We start from the raw sequence: 25793 nt of genomic DNA, 5'->3' as shown, positions 1-25793 counted from the left end.
GAGACCCTGAACAGTGTCTGCCCAGGAGGCAATGTGTCATAGTCTGAGTTTGACTCTGGAAGGGTACGGAAATGAGTGAAAGACACCAAAATCCCACTGCTCTGGGCCTGCTGCATTTGCAGGCAGCGCCAAGTATTCCTGTGCAGACTACCTTGAGTGGACTAAATGTAGAATAACCGGTACTGACAACAATCTGGGGAGGTTTCCTGCTTTCCAGTTCGCGGAGCATCCTGCCTGTGACCAGCCTGCGATGCTGTGCCTGCAGTAGGATGGTTTCCAGCACTCCTGCTGAGGGCAGCTCCCTCGGTGCAGCTCTTCTGGCCACCAACCTGGTCTTTAAAAACCCCAAACATCCCCAAACCAAACAAACAGTCGTTTTGATTTGTGTTCAAGTGGGAGCTGACTTGCTTGGAGAATCCGGTGTCAGCTGTGCATTAGGTATTGCATCACTGCTGGCTGCTCTTTCTCCCGTGGTACGATGGGATATCTGCTCCCCCAGTGCCGCTGCAGAGGTTACAGGACTACTTGGCGCACAGTGCTCCTGGAACATGGTCCAAACAAGATGTTTGCATTGATAAACCACTGGGGTCCTTCCAGCCCCTAAGTGAAACCAGACAGTCTTCTGAGCCGTTGGTCGATACGCTCCCAGCTGTTATTTCTAGCCATTCAGTGCACCAGCAAAGCAGCATCCATCTGCCTTTTTTCTTTTTAAATCCCGGTTTCTGTTGCCGTTCAGGCAGGGCTCTGGTGTCTGTTGTGGCCCTAGAGTGCTGGGCTTGAACTAAAGTCAAAGCCAGGAGACCACAGCACCTTGGGAAAGGTGGGCCAGAAAGCCACAACCTGAATGTGAGCTCTGGAAGCGGATCCAGATTTTTCTGACATGAACAGAGGATGAATTTTAGCTCTGCCTCTGAAGTCCCTGAGAGTGAAGTGGAGGAGATCTGTGCTCATCCCTTTCTCACCGCCTCCCGATTTTAAACTGTAGCAAATCTGAGCAATGACTGAAATCCAGCAGGAACTGCCGAAGAGGTGATTGCTGGTATTTTCATGTAGGGCAGTGGCAGCTCTCCGCGGGCTACCAAATACTCCGTGTTTTGCCCTAACACGACTTAAGGGATTCCTTTTGGGGTTAGACTTTGGCCTCTACGTTGTGATGCTGTTAAATACTTACTAGATTACAGAGCTACCAAATGATTATTTAGGGTGCACATGTGTTTTGAAACTATGATTTTATTACTGATTTTTTTCTCTCCGAGATGACACTTGCCAAGGTGCCCGTGTTTCCTAGAGAAAAGCAAGTGCCAGTTTCTCGTGGCTCTGTCCCAACGGGAGACTGGTGCTGACGGCCCTTGGTGATGCAGCTGGAAATCTGGCCTCCGCTTGGGATAAGAAATGCCGCGGTCAGTTGTTCCACTCCTAGCAATGAGGACAAAATCTTTCTGAAGAACCTCTGGCACAGAGCTAGGCGGCTCTCCCTGGCTCTCCCTGGGGCTGGGGACCACATGCCGGTGGAGGTCAGGGCTGCATCCCGCAGCTGGGAAGTCTGCAGCACCGGCGAGCTCCAGCTCATGATTCAGCCTCTGGCCTTGCAAAGCTTACAGATGCGCTGACTTTCCTTGAACAAATGCGATTTGCCCCCAGCGCAAACGCTGGGCTTTCAAAAATATGTCATGGGCTGTGAGTGGGGCTGGGCTGACCTCATCGCTGGGGCTCTGACAGTGGGCGGGAGCCTCCACTTGTTGCTGCGCTCTAGGAACAGCGTGCAGCTTCCTGGACAGATACGGAGGGTTTTGTTGCTCTATATTTAGTTTTTATTAAAAGCTGTTCGCTGATTTTCATAGCAGCAGTCCCTCGCTTTATTTAGCTGCTGTGGGGGCCAAGCAGTGCTCTCCACTGCGTGGTGAGAGGAAGTGGGGGGGAATCACCATCCTTCTCCCCCCTGCTCTCCCTCCCCTTCCTTATCCCTCCTGACGTCTGGGAATTGAAATCTCCGATCGTGCCCGAGGAGCGGATGAGGCGCCAGGGCTGCTTCTCCCACCGTTTAAGAATGTAGCTGGATTCGTTGCGCCTCCCGGCTGCCTCCAGGGAAGCTCTGCAGAGGTCTGTGGCTCGTTCCCTTTGGGGCTCGGTTCACAGGGATGCTGAGGAGGGGCTGCGTTGGTCTGGGGTGCGTGAGGGTATCGGCAGAACTTCTGCAGGGTTCTTGCTCTCGTGGAGCCAGGGCAGTGCTGCTGATGCTACACAGAGGTGGCAGGTCTCATTCTGTCACGGTGAAGTAGCTTCAAGACTCATGTTCGCTTTGGGTCAGGTCTAAATATTACCAGGGCTGCTCTAGCAGTTGTTTTGGAGTGATGGTGGTGAGAAACGCGCTTTGCTTGGTGGTTTGGGGTTTTTTTATCTTCTATTTTGTGATTAATAGTGTAAAACCTGATGGGAGTTGGTGCCAGAGAGGACAGAAGAGTTCGTTAGCAATGGCTGTTGTCAGGGTGGACACACACTTGGAGGTGTGGTGGGGGTCTGCGTGGAGCCGGAGTTCCTGAGTCTGCCCGGGCTGTGGGAGCAGCAAAGGCTCAAACTCAGGAGTGAAACTCCTGCCTTACCTCTGTGAGACCAGTGCTGGGGTAATGGAGACTTTTTGTTCAATAGAGGAACGGGAGATTTCCAGGAGAAAGGGGGTCATGAATGCGGTTTTGTTTTAGTCTGTCTGAAGTTCTTTATCTAGCAAAGCCCTCCGGGGGTGTGGGATGGATTTACTCCCCACAACCAGCTGCTGTGGGCAGGGCGCTGGTCTCGGGCACTGCTCATGTGTCCGGCTGTCAGCGGGCCATGAGGGGACATCGCTTGGGCCAGCACTTCTGTGCAGGCAGTGATGTTCTCTGGGGTGAGGAATTGTCCCCAGACTGTGGCTGTGGAGGGTGGAAATAATTTGCAGTGTCCCCAAACCCCCAGTCACCATTGTGCTGGTTTGAACATGTGGTAGGGATTTTTTGTATATAATTTTTTTTTAATAAAGTGATATGGGGATCTCCCACTGCTTTAACCTCTAAATCCCCTCTGAGCACACGGCTGGGGCAGGAGGGAAGTGGTGTGTGCATGTCCCCCCCATTTTCCAGGCCCCGGAAATACCCACCACATGCTCCATGTGTTGCTGTCTCCAAATTCCTTCCCTTGACGAGTAATGGGGGAGAGGCACCAACGAACTGGAGGCTCCCGGCTCGCCAGCAGCCTGATGTCACTGTGGTCCCCTCTGCCCCTGGGTGCAGAGCTCAGCCTGGCTGGATGGTGGCACCAGCAGGGGCAGAAAGGGATGGGAAGGGATCACGGAGATCCATGGGCTTGGGTTCCAGCAGGCAACCTGCGGAGAGGGAGCTCTGCAGGGTGGGGAAGAGAGAGCTCGTCCAGCCGTGTGTGTTCCACCATTCCAAGGAGGAGCTTTTCCTGAGGTGACAGCCAGACTCCTGAAACCCACCTGTAAAATGTTTGCTGTTTTTTTATAAGCAATGACTTCATTGTATGAGCTGGAAAAAAACATAGGCAAGTGTTTCCCATGGCTTAGGCTTCAGTTACACTGCAGTTGTTCTGCATAACCTGATCTTCACTCACCAAAAAAACCATTCCAGGCTGACCAGGGTGGTTAACATCTCCCTGTTATAACTTGCATGTTTTTCCATCCATTCTTAGAGTGGTTTTGTACTGTTTTAAACCCCAGGAGATCACAGCTGGGTCACTCACATGAGCATTTATTTTTCCTTGAAATGATTAAAAACCTGATATATTTGAAGGGAAATCGGCATTTGCCAGGAGCCTCTAAATACCTGTCCATCAAAACGAGTGGAAGCGAAACGTCGCTGCAGAAGGCAGCAGGGGAAACCTTCTGCCAAAAGCAATAAGGCTGAGATGTGCAGCACAAAAATGACAGATGCCAACGATGCGTTGCAAAAGGCCAACAGTGTATGGTTTAAACCTGGTACATTGAGGCTGAGGCAAGGGGGAGGCACAGGTTCCATCAGGGTGGTTTTGTGCTGACCTAACATTTCTGCCCCAAACTGCGTAAACCTGAACTCCAGGCCAGCAGAGTTAACTGAAGGCGCTCGTGGTCCATGAGCTGCAGGCTGGCTGTCCTCAGCTGGCCAGCTTGGACCATGCTGGAGAGGTAAGTCCTACAAACGGACTGTTTTCAGCCTGTTCGGACGAACAAGTTAAAGCAAGACTATCCCAGCAAGTCCTGAATGTAACTTCTCGGAAACTCCACTGTAAAATAAGAACTAAACCCTTGTTTCTAAAATGTTGGCATAAACTTAGCTAAGACTGTGGTATCCCTCCTGCTGCATCATTGCGTTATCCCAGCGACTGCAAGGTCATCACACCTGTGGTGTGAGGAGCTGCTCTGCCCAGGAGTGCTCCTCTAAATGCTTTTCCCCTGCTGATGAGTGCCTGCCTTACAGGGACAGGAGGAAGGTGCTGTGTGATAATCAGAATTAACTACTGTGTGATTTAAACCAGAAGTGGTTCTGGAATCCAGTGTTTTGGCCAATGTTGCTTATTTCCATGATCAGAGCAGGAGCCAGCACCTCTTGTACCACTGTTGAGATGGTCCTACCAAGGGAGCAGTGCCCATCTCCAGGACCAAGCAGGCTGAGAGGAGGACTAGGTCAATGCCTACTCCCTGTCGGGTGTATTACCACGATGTAGCACTGGCCCAAGGCACCGAGGTATTGGAGAGACCAAGGATATAAAGTAATATATAAGAATTGCAGGAAAATTCATGTGTGCTTCTCCATCCGCCCTTTCAGAGCTGTCAGTGATGTGCAGAGCTGTAGATCTCAGCTTGTGGTCCCTTAACTGAGGACTGCACAGCCCCTGGGTTCTGATGTAGTGAAATGTAACCTTTCCTTCCCCATCCTGCTGTTTGCCCTCTCGCAGGTCCTGCTCACCATGCTGATTCACACTTGTTTCTTTTTTGCCTGCCTGCCTGTGCTGAGCCATGTCTGGGGACGAGTGGGACAAGGTAAGGAGCCCTCCTGCTCTTACTCTGAGCAGTTCTCTGGGGTTTGGCTGTCACCCGGGTTAGCCCAGCCCTTGTCAAAGCCCTTCCCACTGGCAGTGGCACCACGCGTGAGGGACATTCCCAATCACAAGAGGGATTTCAGGGGGCTGCTCTGTTCTGGTGTCTGTTGGTGAAGCTCCAAACGTGTTCCCACACATGAAGAGCAATGGGAGATCAGGGGGCCCACTTGGGGAGAGTGTCTCCATCCCTCCCCACCCTACAAAGGCTGTTCTCATCCCTGGCAGCGGCTCAACGTGCCGCTCCCTCACACTGGGGATGCATTTCAGCCTGCATAAGCAATGAAAGGTGCTTATGTGATCTGCAAATGGAGCTTGAGAAACAGGAAGCAGGGTGTTACTTCTCTTAGTCACTGCATCTGTCCTGCCCTCTGAAAATATTGCTTTGGTTGTATGTGGTGGTACGTGGTGCAACATCTGGCTAAGAAAGCACAGGAGCTGCATTCCTCCAGTAACACAGAGTGCTCCCATAGAACCATAAATGACCAGAAAATACCTACTGAACCTCACTGCAGCCTTCCTGGTGTTGAGGAACCACCTTTACATTATGTTTGAACTGCCTGTGGAAGTGGTCAACACCAGGGTTTCTAGAGAGGTGATGGCTCTTCAGAGTTTGGACAGACTTGTCTCCATGTTGTGTGTCTTCCACCCCTGCAGTTAGGTCTGGGCTTAACTCTTGGTCGGCTGGAGAGCAAGGTTACAGCATCAAATAGCGCACAGCCAACACAGGGCAGGGAAACAGTGGAGCTTTCATGGCCTTGGGGTTCATTTGCATCCAGCACATAATGGTGCTTTAGAGGATGCTGTCCTTCCTGAGCCGGCTGGGGACATTCTTGCCTTTTTAGTTTCTAGGCTCCTAGAGCGATGGCCAAGGAGTTGGACCACACTTGGCCAAGAGAAGACAGCTCCATGTTTAATCTAACCATGAATTCCCCTCATTGTTCCATGATGTTTAACCATTTCTCTGAGGCAAGATGCTGGGGTTTGATTTTGCCTCTCACCCCTCTTGCCCATGCTTTGTTTCTTCCCCTTCAAATTTGCCTGGAGCAAGATGTGAATCTGGGCTTTGTTTCCCCCACATAGTTATCTGCTTGTTGGGCAGCCCGCAGGAAGTCTCTGCGAGGAAAGGTTAAGGCACAGATGTTGGGCTGAGACAAGCGTGTCCCCACTGCCAGCTCTCACTGCTTTTCTGGGCTGTGATCTCACGGCAAAGATGTCAGGAGATGTCTGGACACCAAACAAGACCAGATTAGGGACTTGAGCAGTCCTGTGCAACACAGTTTGCCAGGCTGAGCCGGACACTTCGGGTCACCCCAGGCTTTTTTTATAAGTAAAGAAATCGGTAACAACTGCAAATGAGAGGGAGGGATTTGAGTGCAGGTGCTTATAGTGCCCAGGCAAAGGATGTGCTCACTCACAGCAAATCAGGGCAGCTGTAGGTACCGCGTCAGGGTGAGAGATCAATCTGCTGAGTCGCCATCCTACAGCCAACCAAGTGAAAAACTCTCATCTGGTGACATTTGTGTGACAGTATAGCTATGCTTTACCAAGGAATCATTGGTTCAAAGAGTGACACATGAGTTCAGACATCTAGCCAGCGTTTAAAGAATATCTGTGAAATCTGGAGATGATAAGGCAATGTGCTCGCTCTTCTTTATACCTCCTTGTCTGGTATTATTATTTTTCCTCAGGATTTGTCATTTAGTTTGCTGCTCCCTGCAGCAAACTGATACCAGCTGGTGCCCATGAGTTATGGTCCTGCCAGGAACTGTTATTTACACTTTATCAGGTTTTCTTTCTTGTTTTCTTCTTCTTTTGTTCCCTTTCTTTCTAAACCTGTTTGGTCCTTGGAGCTGCCTCTGAAATGATCTTTCTGCAGAAGTATGGGAGCCATCACCTGGGGAATTCCTGTGTTTCTCAGCAGCCCGAGCCTATTGAAGAGCCTCTCTGAACCCTTTTATCTGTCTCCTGCCCCCCCATTTCAGATGTTTGCACTAAACACACTTACTGAAACAAGAAGGAGCATTCCAGCGCATGAGAAACTCCTCTTTGCATAGAGCGGAGGGTGCAGATTTGCAGGGACTCGTGGTAGGTCCCAAGGCAGCGGTGCAGAGGGGCTGCAGGACTTGCTGTACAGTGTCACGAGATGACGAGGACTTGCACGGGATGGCGAAGGTTTCCCCTGTGCTGCAACTGTTCCCCTGTGCATAGAAGAGATGGAATATGTGGTGTTTTGTGTGTGCATGTGCACAGGGAGGAATTGCATCCGTAACAGCATGGACATGTCTCCTCCTCCCCAGGGTCGGGCCGGCTGAAACTCACTGTCCTTTCAGAAGATAGGCTCCAGATGAAATGGAAAGAGACCGAAGGGAGCATCCATGGCTACAAAGTTCGGGTAAAGCCCATGGCAGGTATGTGCTAATGTGCTGGTTGTCAGACCCAGCGGAGATCTGGGTATGAGTGAGGGACTGAGCTCCACCTTCTGGCTGGTGGACAACAGGACTGAAGTGAGAGCATTATTTAGACCTCAGGCTGACAGTGGTCAGGCAGAGGGAATTACCCGCTGGTTGTTCCGGTTTCAAGTGTGGGCTGTACGCTCAGGATGGACAAGAAGCCTTTCTGGCCACCGTGAGAGCAGTCTGTAGTGCCACGTCAGTGCAAGCACAGTCCCTCTGTCACTCATTCACAAGAGGGAGATGAAATTCATCCCTCTTCATCCTGGGGGAAAGCCTTAGCCAGAAAATGTTGTTTTTTTGGACTGTGTGAGAAAAAAAAGATGAGGAAAGGTTCATTGTCTGGCTTTTCTGTGGGAACTCCCAGCTCTCCTCCACCTGCAGGAACACGGGATGGGAAGCCCTTGATCCCATATTCGGGATCAAAGTGGGATGCTGAGCCCCCTGGCTTCCTGCCCTGCCTGAGCTCCAGCTCTCCCTGACTTCTGGCACTGAAACCGGTGGTGTTGGAATGACACGACGTCCCTCAGCAGAGAGCAATGATCAGAGACATCCATAGTCTCGTCTGGTATTCGGTTTTCAGTCGCTGCCGCTCTCCCAGTGAGCTGGAGAAGGAAGCTGCCAGGCAGGAGTGCGTGCGGCAGAGCTCTTGTGATCATCCACCTGCTTTTAGCTCAGCCCCCACCTGTTTCCCGAGCTGGAGCAGGAGGTTTCTCATTCCTTCCCTGCCCTGCTCCTCCCTGGGCCTCAGCTCCGTGGAGAGCCATGAACATCCCGGGAATGCAGGGAATCCCCGGCACATGCCTGAGGCTTTCCCTCTGTGTTGGCTGGGGAGCTCCATCTCCAGCGTGAGGTCAGGGATAGCTGGGTCAGTGGCACATCCACCACCATAAGTTACAGACCTTTCTTGATCAGAGGATTTTTAGGGAGCTAGTTTGCCGCACTCCCTTTGCCTCACTCTGCAGAGCTGCCTTGCTCCACCTCCTCAGTGCCGTACAGAAATGCCGCACGGAAATGCCCCTGTTCCTGGCTGGTTGAGGACATGTCCCACAGGGCAGGATCCACAGCCCCAAGACAGGTCCCACAACCACAGGACATGGCTAGAGGGGGCTGGAGGCATCTATTGGTGAGAGTTACACTAATGCTGGGTGGGAACTGGTTTCCCATTTTGGGCACATATCAGGGATTTAAAAAAAAAAACAACAAACAATAACCCCAAAGTTCTCAACTCTGAATTGGGAAAAAGCGTGAAAATCAAAATGAAAAAAGATCTAGATGTTGACCAGGGTCTCTAGGCAGACATTCCCTGCATTTCAGCAGTGCTTTTGCTACTGTCAGTTTAAATTTAAGCTCTAACAGTCTCTGAACTGTGGTTTCATCCCACCTCAGGGGACTCAGAGCAAGAAGTCATGCTGAAAACCAAGACTCCCAAAGCCACAGTGGGGGGGCTGAGCCCTACCAAGGAGTACACGCTGCAGGTCTACGTGCTCAACGGTTCCCAGGAAGCCCTGTTTGCCAAGAGGAAATTTGTGAGTAAGTAGAGCACGCTGCATTTTACCTTTCAGAGAGCTCCTGAGGCTCTCGGAGATGTAGCTCCTACAAGCTCATCCATCAGGATGTGCCCTGTAGATCACAGAGCCTCTTACTGTTTTGATTGGAAGGTTAGAAAGGGGGGTTGGTGAAGACCCAGGAGATGAAGGAATGGATTGGGACTCACAGTCCTGTCTAGATAGACTCTCTCTCCCTGTTTTTGATCTTCTGCAGTAGAGGAGCTAAAAAATGCATCCCAGACTAGAACCAACCGAAGAAACTCAGGAGCTGCATCAGGAAAGAATCTCACCTCTTCGGGGAGCTCATCAGCTGAGCACAGTGGGGTGGCAGAGGCCACCCCACCACCCCTGCACACCATCTGGACACAGCCAGGTGGGTGCATAGCTGTCCCTAAAACAACTCCCACCCTCCCTGCGGAACCCCTACTTCATCAGGGACACTCGTTCAGTGAGACATGCTAGCCCGGTGTCAGCTCTGAACTCAAGGAACATGATAAGCACCTTAAAAGTAATTGCCCCTCATACCAGCCAACTGTCCAGCTTGACAAAACACATCCATGCGTTCCTGGGGCTGGCAGGTGTTCACGTTAAACAGAGAGACTCAAATCCTTCAACTGAGAGCAGATCCTTTGAGAACAAGCTGCTCCCAAAGCACGGCGGCTAATGATGCCTGATTTCCTTGGCTGCCCGTGGTCTACAAGAAGGTCTATTACTGACATTGTTAACTCATGAGCCCACCTGAAGCCTTCTCAGAAAGGCCTGAACAAAGATGGTCCCCTCTGTCTACCTGCTTATTTGCAAAAGGTTGAAGGATTTTCACCTTCTCTGAGCCCCCTACACCTCTGTCAAATGTGGCTGGACTCAGCTGGCTGCAGCAGGTTGCCTTACGACGACACAGCTAGGGCCAACAGGTTGTTCTCTTTGGAGCACAGCAAAGGACAGAGCTGAAAAGAAAAGGCAGAAGGGGACTCAGCCAAAGGGCTCAGGAGAAACCGCAAGAAACCAGCACAGCGTGGAGGCCAGCGTGACAGAAGCAGCACCAACAACCACAAGATCGTCCCAGCGCACTCCTGCCACCTCAGAGCGAGAGTCTCTAGGAAGAGAAAAACCCACAAAGGATTCGTTGAGGCGAGGTGAGAGGGGTTTCAAACGTGTCTTGCTCTTTCTTGCCCACTGTTTTCCCTAAAGCCCGTTACACACCTTCCATCCTGCTCTCTGCCACCAAGATTTTCAAGAGTACAAATGCTGCTGGTAGTGCTTTTAATTGCTGGGTCATGCTCTGGGGAACTGTCAGGAATCCCCAGGGAAGTTCGGACTTCTGTAGAACATCACAGGTTTTAAGGCAAGCTGGAGCTAGGCCAAAAGTTCCTTCCAGACACTTTAATTTATTGATTTGCCACTGTTCTCTGTATTCATGTTGCCAACTCCCCCTGCTTCTGACAGAGGCATGTTAGAGTCATGGACCTTCCCCAGCCTGCAGAAGGGGAGGAGCGCATCAGTGATGCTCCTTACCCAACCTGCTCCACCTCCTGGAGGTGGTTCTTGTTCCACAGATAACTGATACGTGATGATCCTTCAGATTTATCAGTTGAGACTGTGGCAGGGCAGATGGCTCACAGCACTGTCAAAGTGGTGGGAATGGGGTCGGCCAGGGCATCTTTATTTGGTACCTTGAGACCAGTAGGAATCCAAGGCTGTGAAAAGAGAGAGGAGAGCAACCTCTTTCCAGCCCACTGAATGTTGATGGGATCATCTACTTCCCTCCACTAGAGACAGAAAATCCCCCATCCGAAAAATATTTGAGGAAGATGCATTCGATCAGCAGCATGCCCTGTCTTATTCTGTGTTCAGCTGCAGGCCTGGGGTGGGGACGAAGGCAGGGCTTGAGTACCGCTGGTGCCAGCAGGTTTTTACAGAGAGACTGGATTTAATATAAAGCCACAAAATAACTATTGCCCGCAGGGAATCTCGTGATGGAATGGAATTAAGCAATCACCTGCGATTTTTGGAGATTCAGGCGAGATAGAGGGGAAGCACTGGGCTGGGGCTGAGACGTAATGGAGCTGACAGCTTGCAGAGAGTAGTGCTTGGGTTAGACACACACTTCCTGACAGCTTTAACCCGTTCTTCACAGAAATGCAGCTGTTCACCACTCAATTTCCTGGTACTGAGACGGGTTACCCTTAGCTACATGGTTTTCCCAAGATGCTGGGATGTGTTGGGCTGGCAGATGGTCCAATCCACCACCCAGACAAGGCCGTACACTGCACATGTGCTTTTTATCTTGAACTGAAGCAATTTTTCCTCCTTTACAATTGCTTCTCTCAACATCAAACCCTACCCCCCCTCCAGGTTCCCAGTTTCAGTGTGACACATCTGCGATGACTGATATCGTCCTGCTTGTGGATGGATCCTGGAGCATCGGACGCAACAACTTCAAACTCATTAAAGAGTTTCTGAGCAATCTGATTTCCCCATTCAGTATTGCCCAAGACAAGATAAGAGTAGGTAGGACGCTTTCCTCTTTGCTGACCTTGGGAAGTCCGTGTCTGGAGTCTTGGTCTCTGTGCCTGTGGTTATGTGCTCCTTTGAGGAGCTTATATTCCTTGAGGGAGAGGTTCTGCTTACTGCTCTCGACAGCTCTCTCCATCTGGCAGCGAGCTCTGGCCTCTAGTGGCTGTCAGCAATAGCTGCACAGTGAGCAGAAGAGGTGTCTTCTGGGCAGCACCAGGTCGGGTGTTGGTGCCGAGATACATTTGGGATTTGCTGCCTACCTCTGACGAGGTGCTCAGCCTCCACAGCGCTGCCCAGACAGATGCAGTGGCCATGTCCTACTGGAGCTGCTTTGAGTTCCGCTAATACTGGTGCTGCTTCCAGTTCTGAGTGATGCTAATGCTGTTCAGGCTGTCGGGACAGCCGACTAGTTTGATCCCGGTTAACACTGAGAGCTTATCAAATACTTCAGAGCACCACCCTAGGGGCAGGTACCACTGTACCCTGTGGCATCTGAGGCATCACCTTGCTGCCTGCATAACAGTGACCATGCAGAGAAGTGGGGTTAGAAAACAAATCTGCTCTCACCCCAACTCCCTTTCACTATTCTGTGTCGTCCTTCCACGGAAAGCCTGACACCACCTCCCCAAAGCAGGTCTCCTCTCGCAGCTTATCTTGGCTTGTGTGACGCCGACAGCTCTTGCCTTCCCCAGGGCTCTCCCAGTACAGCAGTGATCCCCGCACAGAGTGGGATCTGAGCGCTTACTCAACGAGGGACCAGGTGCTGAAGGCCGTGAGGAATTTGCGGTACAAAGGTGGCAACACCTTCACAGGTAACTCCAGCTCGCAGGTCTCTGCTAAACGATCTATGTGGCTGCAGCGGGCGAAGCTGGTCCCATAGGATGACATCCTCCATGGGGACCAAGACCCCTGCGGGCAGAGAAAAGAGTAAAAGTATGTGGGGGGTTTCTGTCAGGCTGTAGCACACCATCTATTTCTGCTTCTCCCCAGGTCTGGCATTGACCCATGTCCTGGAGCAGAATCTGAAAACAGATGCTGGTGCCCGACTGGAGGCTGAGAAGTTGGTCATCCTCCTGACTGATGGAAAATCCCAAGATGATGCTAATCTGGCTGCTCAGACCTTGAAAAACCTGGGCATAGAGATATTTGCCATTGGTAAGATCACAACCATTGATAAGCTGTAGGACAAAGCCAACCTGCTTTTGATCTTCAGATTGAAGGTTATGTTCTCTCAACTTTGATAGGAGCATCCTGATGCTTTAAAACTAAGGTAGTGGGTAAGACCTTGTCACTTTGTGGCTAAGATGAGAATTAACTCATACATTCAGCACAGGCAGTGGGGAGCTTTCTCAGTCTTGTTCTCTGCTCTGGTTGCAGGGGTGAAGAACGCGGACGAGGCAGAGCTGAAGCAGGTGGCCTCAGAGCCGCTGGAGCTCACTGTGTACAACGTGCTGGATTTCCCACTGCTGAGCTCTCTGGTTGGCAGACTCACTCGGGTCCTGTGCACCAGGATCAAAGAGAAGAGCAACAAGGAAAACACAGGTGAAATGAAACCTTCTCAGTGAGGGCTGTGCTTCCTTCCGCTCACCATCTACCTTCCTTGTCATCAGGATTGACCTTTTCCCATACCTTTTCCTCCATGAGCTCCACTACCCTGTCAGCACCACCTCCAGTGCTGATCTCCTTGCTCAGCCCTCTTGCTGCCTGATAATGTTCCTTGCCGTGTCAATGTGTTGGCCTGTTTCTCCTGTGATTATCGTCTTCTACAAGACCTTCTGGATGCAGTCCTTCCATTCTCACTCCACTGCAGACTCTCTGCTGTCTCTGATGAGTCACACGGTGACTTTACGTGTAGATGTCTCCATTCTGACGCTCATGGTTTAGTTATCTGCCTTGGGCCTGTGAACCAATGCAGGCAATATCTGTTCTTACCAGGGGGTTGGATAACTCTTGGTTTGGATAATCACCTAATGACAATAACTACCATTACGGGGGAGAGGGGACTTCTCTTCCCTCTCCTGTTATCATATGGTGTGATAAATGAGTTGTAGCCATCTCCTTTCCTAAGATTCTCCCAACCAAGAGGAGGCAGAAAAAGCAAAAGAGTTAATTTGGGAATATATTAGAGGGAGTGTACGGAGGAAATATGGAGATAGGAAGAGGACATGCTTCACGCATTTTCCAGTTAAACCCAAACAGCTCATCTCTTTCCTTTGGTGGAGAACAGGTTGTATGATGAACAAGAGTGAAGAACCACTCTAGATGTTAGTTTAGATCCTCAGGAGAAGTGTTGTGTACATATTCCCATCTCCCTCTCTCCAAGATTGGCCTCAAGAGAATGGGAAAGTCTAACTTTCAAGCATAGTTGAATTTTAATGCTCTGGAGATTCATATAAATAAATTGATACATCCTTATTAATTCATCCTTTTTGGATATAATTAGACATTTTTCAAAGGTGTGGATTAGGATAAAGGAAGATGGGCTGATAAAAAAAGAAATAACTTCTGCTTATTCATCTCACAAATCTTCAAGCCTGAGGAGAGCTGGGTCATCTTTTGGATACACACAAAAATGCAGACTTGTGTTGAAAAAACATTCCCAGCACCCAGCAAAATGCACAGCCTGTTCTCTGTGGAGTGTTTAAGTTCTCTGTAAGCCCAATTTTCAAATATTGATTTCAGAGCAGTTTGGAACAGTTTCTGTACTCTGCGGGCAGGAGGCTGTAACTTGATTTGAAAAATGTCACTCATGTTTGTGAGCTGGAAAGTACATTTGGCATGAGAAGTCTGAATATAAGACAGTTTTTAATTCCTAGGCAGCACTGTGAAAGATATCACTGCGAACACGGGGCCCCAGCTGAGCCCAACAGACCTCAAAATATCAGCTGTGACCTCTAAGAGCATGCACTTGACCTGGACTCCTCCTGAGAGACCACCAAAGAAGTATCGGATCGTGTATTATCCATCTAAGGGGGGTACCCCTAAAGAGGTGAGGGACCTTTCTCTGGACGTCTGAGACCGCAATATCTTCCAGGGTGGCCGGGAATTTCAGTAGACCTGAGAGGATGAAAAGAAGAAGATAGAGGTGCAGGTCTTGTGGGACATCAGCTAAAGCCCAGGATGGACTTAAATGCAACTGAGAGTAAATGTAATCAGCTGATAGGATGACAAGATAGGAGAGGACATCAGATAAATACCATCTTGCTAGAAATACTGCAAGCCGTGCCACTGCCGGTTTTTCTCTTATCCCCTCCCTAAAGCATTTGTTTTGGCTCAAAGAGGACACTCAGGTTCACAGAGCTGTCCAAGGATGCTTCTCTGGGATGGACATAGAAAAACAAATCCAAATTGTTGATGGATTTCCGTTGATTTCAGTGGGAGCATGACTAGAGTCTTGGGCTTGGTGTTTGCACAGATCCCAGCCGCGGGGAACAGGAATGCTTAGTGCCTCTCACCTCTCAGTTTTGGGGAGATGCCAGCCACCACAACATTCAGAGGGCAACTGGGCTTCATGTTTATGGGCACAGATCTGCCACGGTGAAGCTGTGCTTGCTAGGAAAGGCCAGTTCAGCCATTCCTTTGCTAAAGAGCGGCTCACACCTGCCTCTTTTGACAGCCTTCTTTTGTGCTTTCAGGTGGTTTTAGATGGAGCAGTCTCCTCTTTGCAGCTTTCCAATTTGACCTCGCACACAGAGTACCTGGTGTCTGTGGTTCCTATTTACGACACAGTGGTTGGGGATGGGCTGAGAGGCGTCACCTCTACATGTAGGTCGTGAGTAGAGAGAATTATCCCAATGCATGATTATGATAGGTGAGCAAGGCTCGCTCTTTGCAACCATCTCAGACTGGAGCCTGACATTGTATTTATCCCCTTTCCTCAAGTTCAGAATATCTACAGCTACCTCCACTCATGGAAGCATTCAGAATGCAACCAGACAAGATCCTGAACAACCTGCTCTTTGAGCAGCAGATTGGGCCAGAGAGCATCAGGGATCCCTTTCCACCTATGTCATCCTGCAAAGGAGACCACTGACGTAGGAGTAACGCACATGCTAGAAATATCTTGCAACCTCTTACTGTTTTTTTTCTTTATCCTTGGGTTCCAAGTGGATTAAACCCATTCTCTGTGAAGTGGCTGCTCTGTGGTGTTAGATGAGGGGTAGATGTCCATCAGCTTGCAGTAGCTGTTGCAAACCCAGATCTCCTCTGGGGTTTGAGCTGTCACAGATCTCATACACTGGAATGTATCTTTCTGCCTTCTTTTTCCTTTCAGTGCCTTTGTCTTCCCCTCGCTCCCTGCGTGTCTCTGAGCTGAGCCACAACAGCATCAGGCTGAGCTGGAAGGCAGCCCAGGGAGCCACGCAGTACCTGGTGCTCTGCTCTGCAGCCCCTGACGGAGCAGAGGACTATACGATGGAGGTAGAGGTCATGAGAACAGTGATAATACTGCTTTATTTGTCTGTTTGGGCTGAGTTTAGTTCCGGCTCTAACCTTTCTGAATTGGTATCACGTTTAACATAAAACTGGGAGTGCTATTGCCAGCAACGTCTTTCATGGAAGATTTTTTTCTTTATGGTGTGTTTCAAAGTGATTTGCAGCTGTGAGGGTTTCATGTGGGAAATTGAGGCATAGGGAGAGAACTGTCTCCTGGGGCCCTGGAAATCCAGGCACCGAACTCGCATCTCTGCAGCCCCAGGTGTAACTGCTGTATCCTTGAGGCTGTACATGAATGTCTCTATAGTCTTTATCTTAAAATGTTGGTTTTGTTGAAAACAGACTTATGACACTGCATAAGAATAAACCAGTGCTTGATTATTAGAAAATCCTTGAAGCCACCTAAGAATCCTTTGCCATGTGTGTGTTTTAACGAGTTATCTGGGGTACCTGAAGGCTGAGGATATGAATTTGAAAACCCAAAGTGTCAGGAACATGTATTGCCTCTTTGACTCAGCTTCCCCCCCGACTGCACGGCAATAGGAGCAGGCTGGTTTTCAAAACAGAGCAATTAATGCTTATACTCTGCTTTCAGTGCATAATTGTGGGGTTTGTTAAGATTCAGATCATTTGAAGAGAGACCGACATTTAAAATTAGTTTTTAGCATATTAGAACATTTCTGCAGTTACCAGACCCACTCACTGTAAAAGCACAATCCTCTAAGGCTGCGGGATGTCTGCAAAACCAGCACTAAAATGCTGCCAGCCTTTTACAAAACTGTGCTCCGCTGTGTGCAGACTCCTGAAAGCCTCCGGGCGCACTTCTGCAGCGAGCAGACAGTCGGAGGAGAACCATGGTGGTGGCGTATTAGCAGCAGGTGACAGCAACCTGGCTGCTGTCAGTCTGCAAGAACTTCCCATGTGTCTGGGCAAAGTGGGATCACCTCTCTCACATGCTCCTGATCCAACACAGGCCAACAGCAGGTCCCATGTGTCTGGGCAAAGTGGGATCACCTTTCTCACATGCTCCTGATCCAACCCAGGCCAACAGCAGCAGCATGTTTGTATAAGACTCTTAGGCCTCTGCAGACCAGGGTAGGAGAAGGTGATGTCTACCCTGAACGTTCTTGGAGGCCCTTGGGAAGAGAGGCAGAGCGCTGACCACTGTAGAGCATCTGCCCAGGTGGAGAAGTCCCAAAGTGGAGGAGTGTCCTCAGTGTAACCAAAGGGACCGTGACCTGTGTCTCTGTAAGGTCTTGCTCTGCTGAGGGCATTGGCTAGAGCTGAAGGGTACCCCAAGACACCTCTCTGTTGACAGGTGAAGGTGGCCCAGCCTGAGGTCCTGCTGGAAGGGCTGTCGCCCAGCACGGAGTACTCTGTCGCAGTGTATGCGATGTATGGGGAAGATGCGAGTGATCCGGCCAGCATCCAGGAAACCACCCGTAAGTGCCGCTGCTGCTTACTGAGTTGTTATTAAACACTTAAGGCAGGAGAGACGTGTTAAATGAGGTGCTTCCCATATTGTGCATGTGGCTTGTAAACACGCTGCCTCTTCCCTGACTGATCTTTAGTGAATATTGGTCCCCGAGGGGATCTCTAATTACATGGTAAGCTGTGAAAAAGGAGTGATTTTCTCCTGGTATAAAAGGACTCCTGAAAGAGCTGTTCACTGAGGTCTTTGTTGATTGGGGAGAAAACAGGAATTACCTGGTTATTTCTTCACCTGAAGCCCAGGTGGCCTTTCAGGACATCCCAGAGACATGTATGGTAGTTACATGAGGAGAGTATTTCCCTGCATGGCAAAAGAGTCTTTTCGTTCGAGGTGGTGTCATCTAAGAGCAGCAGGAAGCAACCTGCGGCATTGCCATTGTGCAGCCTGTGAAAGCTCAAAGTGCTGTCACTAACTGTCGTTGCAGTGGCCTTGAGCCCTCCCAGATACCTGAGCTTCTCTGAGCTCAGCCACGCGTCCGTTCGAGTCAGCTGGGAGGCTGCATCTCCAGCCGTGAAAGCTCACCACGTCACCTATGTTTCTAGCAAAGGGAGCAATGCAGGGGAGGTGAGTCCTCAAGGGGTTGGTGGAAGGAAAAGAAACTTGAGAGGTCAGATACTGCCCTGTTCTTCTTCAGCGGCGTGTTTCGGGAAGGGCTTATCTGCTGGCAGTGTTTTAACTCGGCAGTTGGCACTTTTGATGCAGTTGCCACCCACAAGCTAATGCCTCTGCAGTGGTACCCATGCTCCTCTCCAAATTGTAGAATTGCAAAATGGATTGGGATGGGGAAAAAAAGTTCATCTACTCCATCCCCTGCTCACCGCAGAGGCATCTTCAGCTAGAGCAGGTTGCTCAGAGCCCTGTCCAACCTGACCTGGAATGGTTCCAGGGATGGGGCTTCTACCACCTCCCTGGAAAACCTGGGCCAGGGTGTCACCACCCTTGGTGTAAAAAATTTCTTCCTCTTACAGAGTATAAATCTCCCCTCTTTTAGTTTAAACCCATCAACCCTTGCCCTTTCACAGTAGGCCCTGATAAAAAGCCTGTCCCCATCTTTCTTACGGTCGCCCCCTCTAAGTACCAAAAGGCCACAGTAAGGTCTCACTGGAGCCTTCTCTTCTGCAGGCTGAACAACCCCAACCCTCTCAGCCTTCCTCACACAATACTCATACAACTCCTCCTCTACAGGTGGAGGTTCCTGGCACTGCAACATCCACTGTCCTGAGACCTTTGTCCTCCCTCACCCAATACTTCATCAGTGTCAGATCTACGTATGACGAAGGGGACTCCTTTCCAATTACCGGCAATGTTACCACCCGTAAGTAGGGAATGGAAGTGCTTTTGGTCCTAGTAACAGGTGATGAAATTGGCTTGTGCGTGTCTGAACTGGGATGTGTTGAACACTGGTCCCAGCAGCTCATGGCTAAACCCTTGCACGAACCCCAGATGACTGTTCCTTGTGTGCGGAAATGTCTAACTGTGCTGTGTTTGAAATGAGGTGGGAGGAATAAAGAGAGGAAGCAAATAAAGAAAAAGCATAATGTATCACTAACCTCTGTGTCCTTGAGAGCCCTCCCAGCCTTCTCCCCTTTACAGTACCGCTGAGATAGGTGTCCTCTCCACAAATGAGATAATCCTCCTTAATTAAGGTTTTAAAAATAATTTACCCCTCTCTGTCCTGGTGGCTGTTGTCACATGGGTCTGAAGAAGTGAAAGGCAGGCTGGTCTCAGACATCTGCCTGGTTGATGTTTTGCTCCCCAGCCATCTGCTCTCCACCTTGGCTCTGACAAGGCGCTGTCAGTGCCCGCCCTTCAGCTCATTTTCCTTCCGCATCCTTCAGTAAAGGTCCCCCCGCCGCGTGCACTGAAGGTTACCGAGCTCTCTGGGAACAGCCTCCGACTGCAGTGGGAAGCTGTCGCTGCCTCCGATGTGGTTGTCTATCAGATCAAATGGAGCACAGTCAGTGGAGAGAAGCCTCAGGAGGTATGGACCCACACACCGCTCTGGGGAGGCTGGTTGGCTTTACGCCTACTTGATGGCTCTGGGCTCACCTGCAGGAGTGGCATAGTGTGCTGTAAAACTATTCAGGTTAATGATCACAAGCAATTAAGCACTTGGCCACCCAGTTGAAGTAGGCTATGGAATAAGGCAAGGTCTGTCCTGGGTTTGGCTGTGTTCAGTGGACCAGTCACCTTGAGTGCTGGAAGCAGGAGGGACAGCGGGACGGAGTCCTGCAGGCTCTGGGAAGATTGCAGAAGTGTTCTGGAAAATCTCAAGGATGAAATTCAATAGGGACAAGCAGAAAGTATTAAGCTTAGGTAGGAATAATTAACCACAGGTATACAGGATGTAGAACAAGCAGCTAAGGAGCAATTCAGTAGAAAAAGATCTGGGGCTGCAGAGAATCACTAGCCCACAATGTCAAATTGTGGAAAAGACAAAAATAAGACTCGAGTATTTATAGCCAGCGGTATCACCTCTAGGGCAGTGAAGGAACTTCTGCTTCCCTCAGTGCTGGTAAGCCCTGACCACTTTGGGGATGCTGTTCTTCAAGAAGGGTGAGCTCTGAATGAGGAACACTTAGAGGAGGCTGACCAGAGTCAGAGCTGGTGCCGGAGGGGCAGGGATGGACTGGGTGTGAACAGCGGTTGAAATGGTGGTTAAAATCACAAGTCTCTCATGTAAAGCTTCACTTCTGGGCTGGAAGAGGCGTGTATTGGGGCTTCTGTCCCCAGCACACCTAAAAGCTGGAAAGTCAGCAAAGGATTTCATGCTCCAGGCAGGCTGACTGCCTTGTGTCAAGACACTGCATTGTGGTACTCAAGTAGCTGCTGAATGTGTCTGGGCAGCAACGCGTGGGTGTCTGCTCCACATTCATCACAGCTGGAATTTTGCTTTTTGCTTAGACGTGTACAGCAGACCCACAGCAGCAGACTTTGTCCCTAAAGCCCAGTGCTAACTCATTTGTGCCTACGGGCAGTCCATGAGCCAGACACTTGGATGGCACGAATTAGCTCGGGGATGCCTGGGAACTCGACTGACTCATTTCTTCTCCTGCTGCAGCTCTCCATCACTGGAAACATGGCAACTGCTGTCCTGCCAGGTCTGCAGAAGAACACTGACTATAAAATATCCATCTGGGCCTATTACAAAGATGGTGCTCGCAGTGACACCGTTTCTATTCAGCACAGGACCAGTAAGTGATCGATGCTTGATGTCCACAGCCTAGGGATAATAAGCAGAACAGAGGATGCCAAGGAACCCGTCACAGACCAGCAGCTCAGATCTGGTCATCTCCAGCTCTGCAAACCCAGACCTGAATATCTGAGAGGGCCTAGAGATATTTAAACTTTGTCTTAAAGTGTTCTGATTTGTCCTGAGAAAAACAGGCTGGGTGAACACAAGCAGCCTGGTGCGTGCTATGGACACCTGAGAGCCTTGCAACGTGTTTCACATAAAATTCATTGCTTCCCCCCTCCCCACCTCCATGTCGTGTATTGACGCAAATGAATTGGCTTCCTGCAGGGTGTTCAGCTGAACAGGTCACTCTGCTGCCCAGTGAGTTTTTCCTGTTAGTAAAATATTGTCTGTTGAGGAGGGTGAGGGTTTCTTCAGCTGTGTCATTGCTGAGCTGTGCTTCATCCAAGGCACTTAGGAAAATGAGAGAGAATCCTGCAGGCAGGAAGCCTTGGAAGCATTATCTAAATCTTGCTTTGTACAGGCAGGACGTGAGGTTAAAAAGCGGCACTCCCAAAGGTCCTCTTAATTAATACTGCCTCTATAATGGCTTTGTTGGCAGTGAATGGAATGGGTTCATTCACCAGCAGCAGTCCTCGCTCCCTTCTCTGCTCAGCTCTCAACCTCCTTTGCAGAATAAACTCATTTAGGCTGGTGTTGAGCTGATGAGTCTTTCTTTTTAATGTTTAAAGTAAGAAGTGTCCGCAGGGGAGAAGCGGCTCAGGAGAAGGGATGGCTGCTGACTTCCAGGAGGCACTGCTGATCTGAGCAGATCAGAGGAAACTTGTGGATGCCAGCAAATTGACAAAGTCTTGTGCCTTGGAGCTATGGGAAGATGTGGCACTAGGCAGGACTCTGGGAAATCCTGGGATATGGTTGCTCTTCAAACCTTTACCATCTTGTCCTGTGCATTTACGAGTGCACAGGACTTGTAACAACAGGGTCAACCTCCATGTCAGAGCCGGTGAATGGCAACTCATTCCTCTAGAGCGTGGCAACTTCTCACATAATCTGGAAAACCCCAAACCCTTAATCTGATTTTTTTGAGCCCTCTCCACCCTACTTTTCATTGTAAAATGGAATTTTGGGGGCTGAAACACCGATGAAAGCTATCTAGTTCTCCTCAGGATGGCATCCAGACTTCAGATTGCAGCCTGGAGACTAGTAGTGATCAGGCTGTGCTGAAAAACCAAAGTACCTGTTGCAGATGAGCATTCTGAGGGAGTGGACTGCAGGGTTTTATTTGGAACTGCTCCTGTGATGCTGGTTAGACCCAAGAGCACAAGCTGGGATTCCTCCTGTGCAGGAGCAGAGGTTCAAGAGGTAATCGAAGACACAGATGGTGTCCTGTGTGTCAGAGCTGCTTCTACCCTCCTTCAGGAGGTGACCTTTCCCCTGGCTGTCAGATCCATGCCATCATACTCTGCCGGGCCTCGGGGCTTTCCAGAATAAACCCAGCTCAGAATACTTTCCCAAACCTTTCCTTTAAAGTTCACTTAAACAGTCTCCACTTACCTCAGCTGAAGGCAATAACCAGCGCCAGCAGCAAAGGCGCAGACGTGTAGCACGGCTCTAATAATAGTGCTGTTGAAGTGACTTTACCTCCCACACTTGTTTTCTTCTCCGCTTTACCTTGCGGTGATGCACAGCAACAGCCTCCAGCCGGATTCGGTTGCTGGCGATCTTGGTTTGGCTTCAGTAGAAGTAAGCTTATTTTATACAGAAAAGGGAAGGAGGATCAATGAAGATGCAAACGATCTTCATTCAGCCTGTGCTCCAAGGTCACTCTAGACTTTGCTGGGTGGGCAGAAGAGCCTTACAGGTAAAACTGCAGAACAGAAATCTCCTCATCGCCTGGGTGTGTGTCCTTGACTGTCTTTAGGGCTCATCCATCATTTTTAGTCTCTTCTGAATAAAATGCTTTGTTTTCTCTGTCCAAGACTTATGTGTCTTCGCACCAGCATGGGTTCAAGGCCAGACAAATGCAATTATGCAGAGCAAGATGCTGCTTGGAAACAGGCTCCAGGAGTAGAGGACCCCACGCTCCTGAGCCCCTTGTTTAAAGCTTGGCTGGATTTGGCCTCTTCTGCCTTTCTCTCACTAACTGTCAGCTCAGAGAAATCACTCCAGCGTAACAGCCTCCATCACCAGGTCCGGTTTGCTGCACAGCAGGACCCCAGGGAAAGAAATGCATTTACATAATTAAAAATTGCTCAGCTTTGGTCTCTGGCAAACCCTTTTCTGGCTGACCGTGGCTCAGCCCATCGCATCTTTGGGACGCATCCATACATCACAGCGCAGGGCCAGAAAAGGGAGAGTAGCTCAGGCACTGCATGTGGTCCCCTCCTCGAGGCCGTGGGGGCTGGTGAGAGAAGCACTAGACAAAGCTGTTTTGTGCTGGCTGCCTGGGTTTGTTTAGAATAAAACAGAAAGAAAAAGCTTGAAAGTATTAGAAATGCTGATGGATTCACTTTGAAGCGTGATCCAGGTTTAACCAGCAATCAAGATGTTTGTCCAGAGTGTCTCCAGATCTTTGATGAAATTCAACTGCAGTTTGGGTCTTTGTGAAGGGTATCATTTGGTGTTTGTCTGTGATGTACACAAAGGATGTCTTTTCCTTGTGCTTCCAGGACTCTTTCCTCCTTCCAAGATTTTTTCCAGGTCCTAGGGTCTGAATTGTTGAGTACTTGAGTTGTCCTGTGTTGTACTCTGGCGACCCTCACCTCGCCAGGGTCTGTCTTCTCTCTTGCCTGGTCCCCAGGGTGACTTCTCTGAGCATTGGTTAACAGCACAGCAGAGCACTGAAGAAACGGGCTTGGAAGCAGGTGCTGCTGGTCCTGCTTACAGATGTTACTAGCTGCCTTTTATGCTGTTCACCTTTAATCCCTGCTGCAGATTCCCGGAGCCCACCCACCAACCTCTTCATCGACTCTGAGACCCCCACCAGCCTGCAGGTCCACTGGACCCCTCCTGACGGCCGCATACAGCACTACAAAATCATCTACAGCCCTGTTTCTGATGTGGGTGCTCAGCAAACAGTAAGTCTGCAGCTCCTTTGTATGTGACAGACAGTCAACCAGAGGGACATGGGGACAGTTTCACACCCAGGGGGCCTCTGCTCACCCCAGTAGGGTTTACCATAAGGATAGCTGGTTCACAGGGCTACAAAACCAAATCTCTTCCCCTGACTTGCTGATGTGTTGCTTTGTGAAGAGAACCTCCAGGCTGCTTTGTGATTAAGGTATTTTGTGCTAATAACGCAGCTTTCTCCCCTCCCTGATCTGGGGTGGGGAATTCTTGAAGAGAGGTGCTGAGGATAAACCTACTGCCCCTCTGACTTAGAGAGGGTAAACATTAACCTTGCATAACATAGATTTTCAACTCAAACCCAGACTGGTGACCATAAGGTACTTGTGACCTGTTTGCCTGGGGCATGTTGGGGTCTGTACTCAGGGAAATCCTCTTCCCTTGGACATGGCCGCGCTGATGGCAATGCAGGGCCAGGCTTTCTTGGCTTGCTGTCACCATTGCCAGAACTAAGCAGGGATGCTGCCCTGAGCCCCACTGTCCCAGGACTCACCAATAGAACCCTCGCAGGTAACTTGTGTCAGAGCTATCACAGAAAGCCTGCCCAAATGCTGGGCTCTTTTCCACCCCGCTGTAGATCATGGCTTCTGGCAAAAGCAGCAGCGTGACCCTGCAGTCGCTGCTGCCTGATCGAGCCTACAAGGTGACCATTTCTGCCATCCACTACACGGGAGAGAGCGAGAGCACATCCACAACAGGCCGGACGGGTAAGTGTCAGTCAACATGTGCATATTCTTCATAACCTTCCATCCATGGTCTTGAGGCAACCTCTATCGGGGCGCTGGGCTCTGGGTTTTGCTCAGATTACGAGCCTTGAAAAGGGAAAGTTTGTCCTCATCTTCCACGCTCACCCCGTGCATTATTTGCAGTTCCAGTTGCCTAGGAAGGGCTGGTGACCACCCTGGTCTCGAGCCAGGCATCACCATCCTGAAGAACAGAGCTCATGCGTGTGTTGCTTTCTCTTTCAGCTCCTGTGTTGTCTAAATTCCCTTCGATAAGAGGATTCATTCCACCTAAACCGGAGGGTAAATCACCTCTAAAGTCTTGCTTTGTTTGGTTATTTTTTCAGTAACAAGCTGCGCATCATGGGCTCTGCGGGGCAGCCAGGGGTGGGTACATCATTTTTTGACAGATGCTTCTGGGGACTGTCCAAGGACAGCCAGGAACCACACAACCTCTTAAAATCAGACTCACTTAGTAAAGAGACTGATAGTATTTGTAGAGGATTTCTGCACAACTTGACCAAAATGGAGCAAAGGGGATGATGTTTTAAATTAAAGTTCCCTGTAAAGTCCCTTATTAAATTTAATGAGCATATGTTCTCATATGCTGATATAAAGCAAACTATGAAATGGATTAGCGAGAAATGTTGAATTAACAGGGTTATAAGAAGTTATTAGGAAGCAAATATTAGAATAAAGATATTGCGGCAGTAATGCCTTTCTGTGACTATTTGAAATGATTCCAAACAAAACTTCAGTTTTAAAATGTATCAAGGGAAGCCACGAAGGACGAATGAAGCAGATTAGACGAGAAAATTTTAGTTTGTACCCAACAAAGTACATACCAGACTAAGTTTTCTACTGGCTTAATGAGGAAATCTACTGGTGTTCAGACCAGAGTGGAAAAGTCCTGTGAACTTTCCAGAAGAAAACAATCCTCCCCTATGGCTGATGAGTCACCTTGTAGAATTTAATATAGCTGTTGGGCGATGGTAGTTGAAGAGACAATAGGAGAACTATTAAATTCTGAGTGTTTTCATAAAGTAAGTTATTTTTTAAGGAGTGGAGACGATGTGTAATAATGCTGGGAAAACTGTTTGATGTGAAGTAAAAGCCTCAGATATTAATATGCAACCAAATTATTGGGAGAAACGGTCTGACATTGCAGGACTGAGTGTGAATAACTGCATTTGGCTGGGACTGGGGGAGAAAAACAAAAAACAAAGAGAACAAGAAGACAGC

At 49.6% G+C, this 25793-nt stretch overlaps 1 protein-coding gene across 1 annotated transcript in view; it reads left to right on the top strand.

Annotated features, from left to right (window-relative positions):
* The first annotated feature begins 4926 nt into the window (after positions 1 to 4926).
* The window catches only part of COL20A1 (collagen, type XX, alpha 1), a 42372-nt gene continuing 21505 nt past the window's right edge, over positions 4927 to 25793 (top strand). Inside the window, exons 1-20 of the mRNA XM_010135816.1 lie at positions 4927 to 5008; positions 7365 to 7475; positions 8907 to 9050; positions 9282 to 9440; positions 10000 to 10200; positions 11420 to 11575; positions 12274 to 12393; positions 12572 to 12736; positions 12959 to 13123; positions 14398 to 14570; positions 15217 to 15346; positions 15855 to 16000; positions 17334 to 17457; positions 17932 to 18071; positions 18693 to 18822; positions 19346 to 19488; positions 20569 to 20701; positions 23638 to 23780; positions 24407 to 24536; positions 24798 to 24854. Coding sequence (XP_010134118.1) covers positions 4936 to 5008; positions 7365 to 7475; positions 8907 to 9050; positions 9282 to 9440; positions 10000 to 10200; positions 11420 to 11575; positions 12274 to 12393; positions 12572 to 12736; positions 12959 to 13123; positions 14398 to 14570; positions 15217 to 15346; positions 15855 to 16000; positions 17334 to 17457; positions 17932 to 18071; positions 18693 to 18822; positions 19346 to 19488; positions 20569 to 20701; positions 23638 to 23780; positions 24407 to 24536; positions 24798 to 24854 — 2743 coding nt within the window. The 5' untranslated portion in view covers positions 4927 to 4935. The remainder of the gene's footprint in view (positions 5009 to 7364; positions 7476 to 8906; positions 9051 to 9281; positions 9441 to 9999; positions 10201 to 11419; positions 11576 to 12273; positions 12394 to 12571; positions 12737 to 12958; positions 13124 to 14397; positions 14571 to 15216; positions 15347 to 15854; positions 16001 to 17333; positions 17458 to 17931; positions 18072 to 18692; positions 18823 to 19345; positions 19489 to 20568; positions 20702 to 23637; positions 23781 to 24406; positions 24537 to 24797; positions 24855 to 25793) is intronic.

This window comes from Buceros rhinoceros, unplaced genomic scaffold (genome assembly GCF_000710305.1).
Source record: "Buceros rhinoceros silvestris isolate BGI_N320 unplaced genomic scaffold, ASM71030v1 scaffold300, whole genome shotgun sequence".
NCBI classification, from domain to species: Eukaryota; Metazoa; Chordata; class Aves; order Bucerotiformes; family Bucerotidae; genus Buceros; species Buceros rhinoceros.
This window is presented reverse-complemented; position numbering and strand designations above follow the sequence as displayed.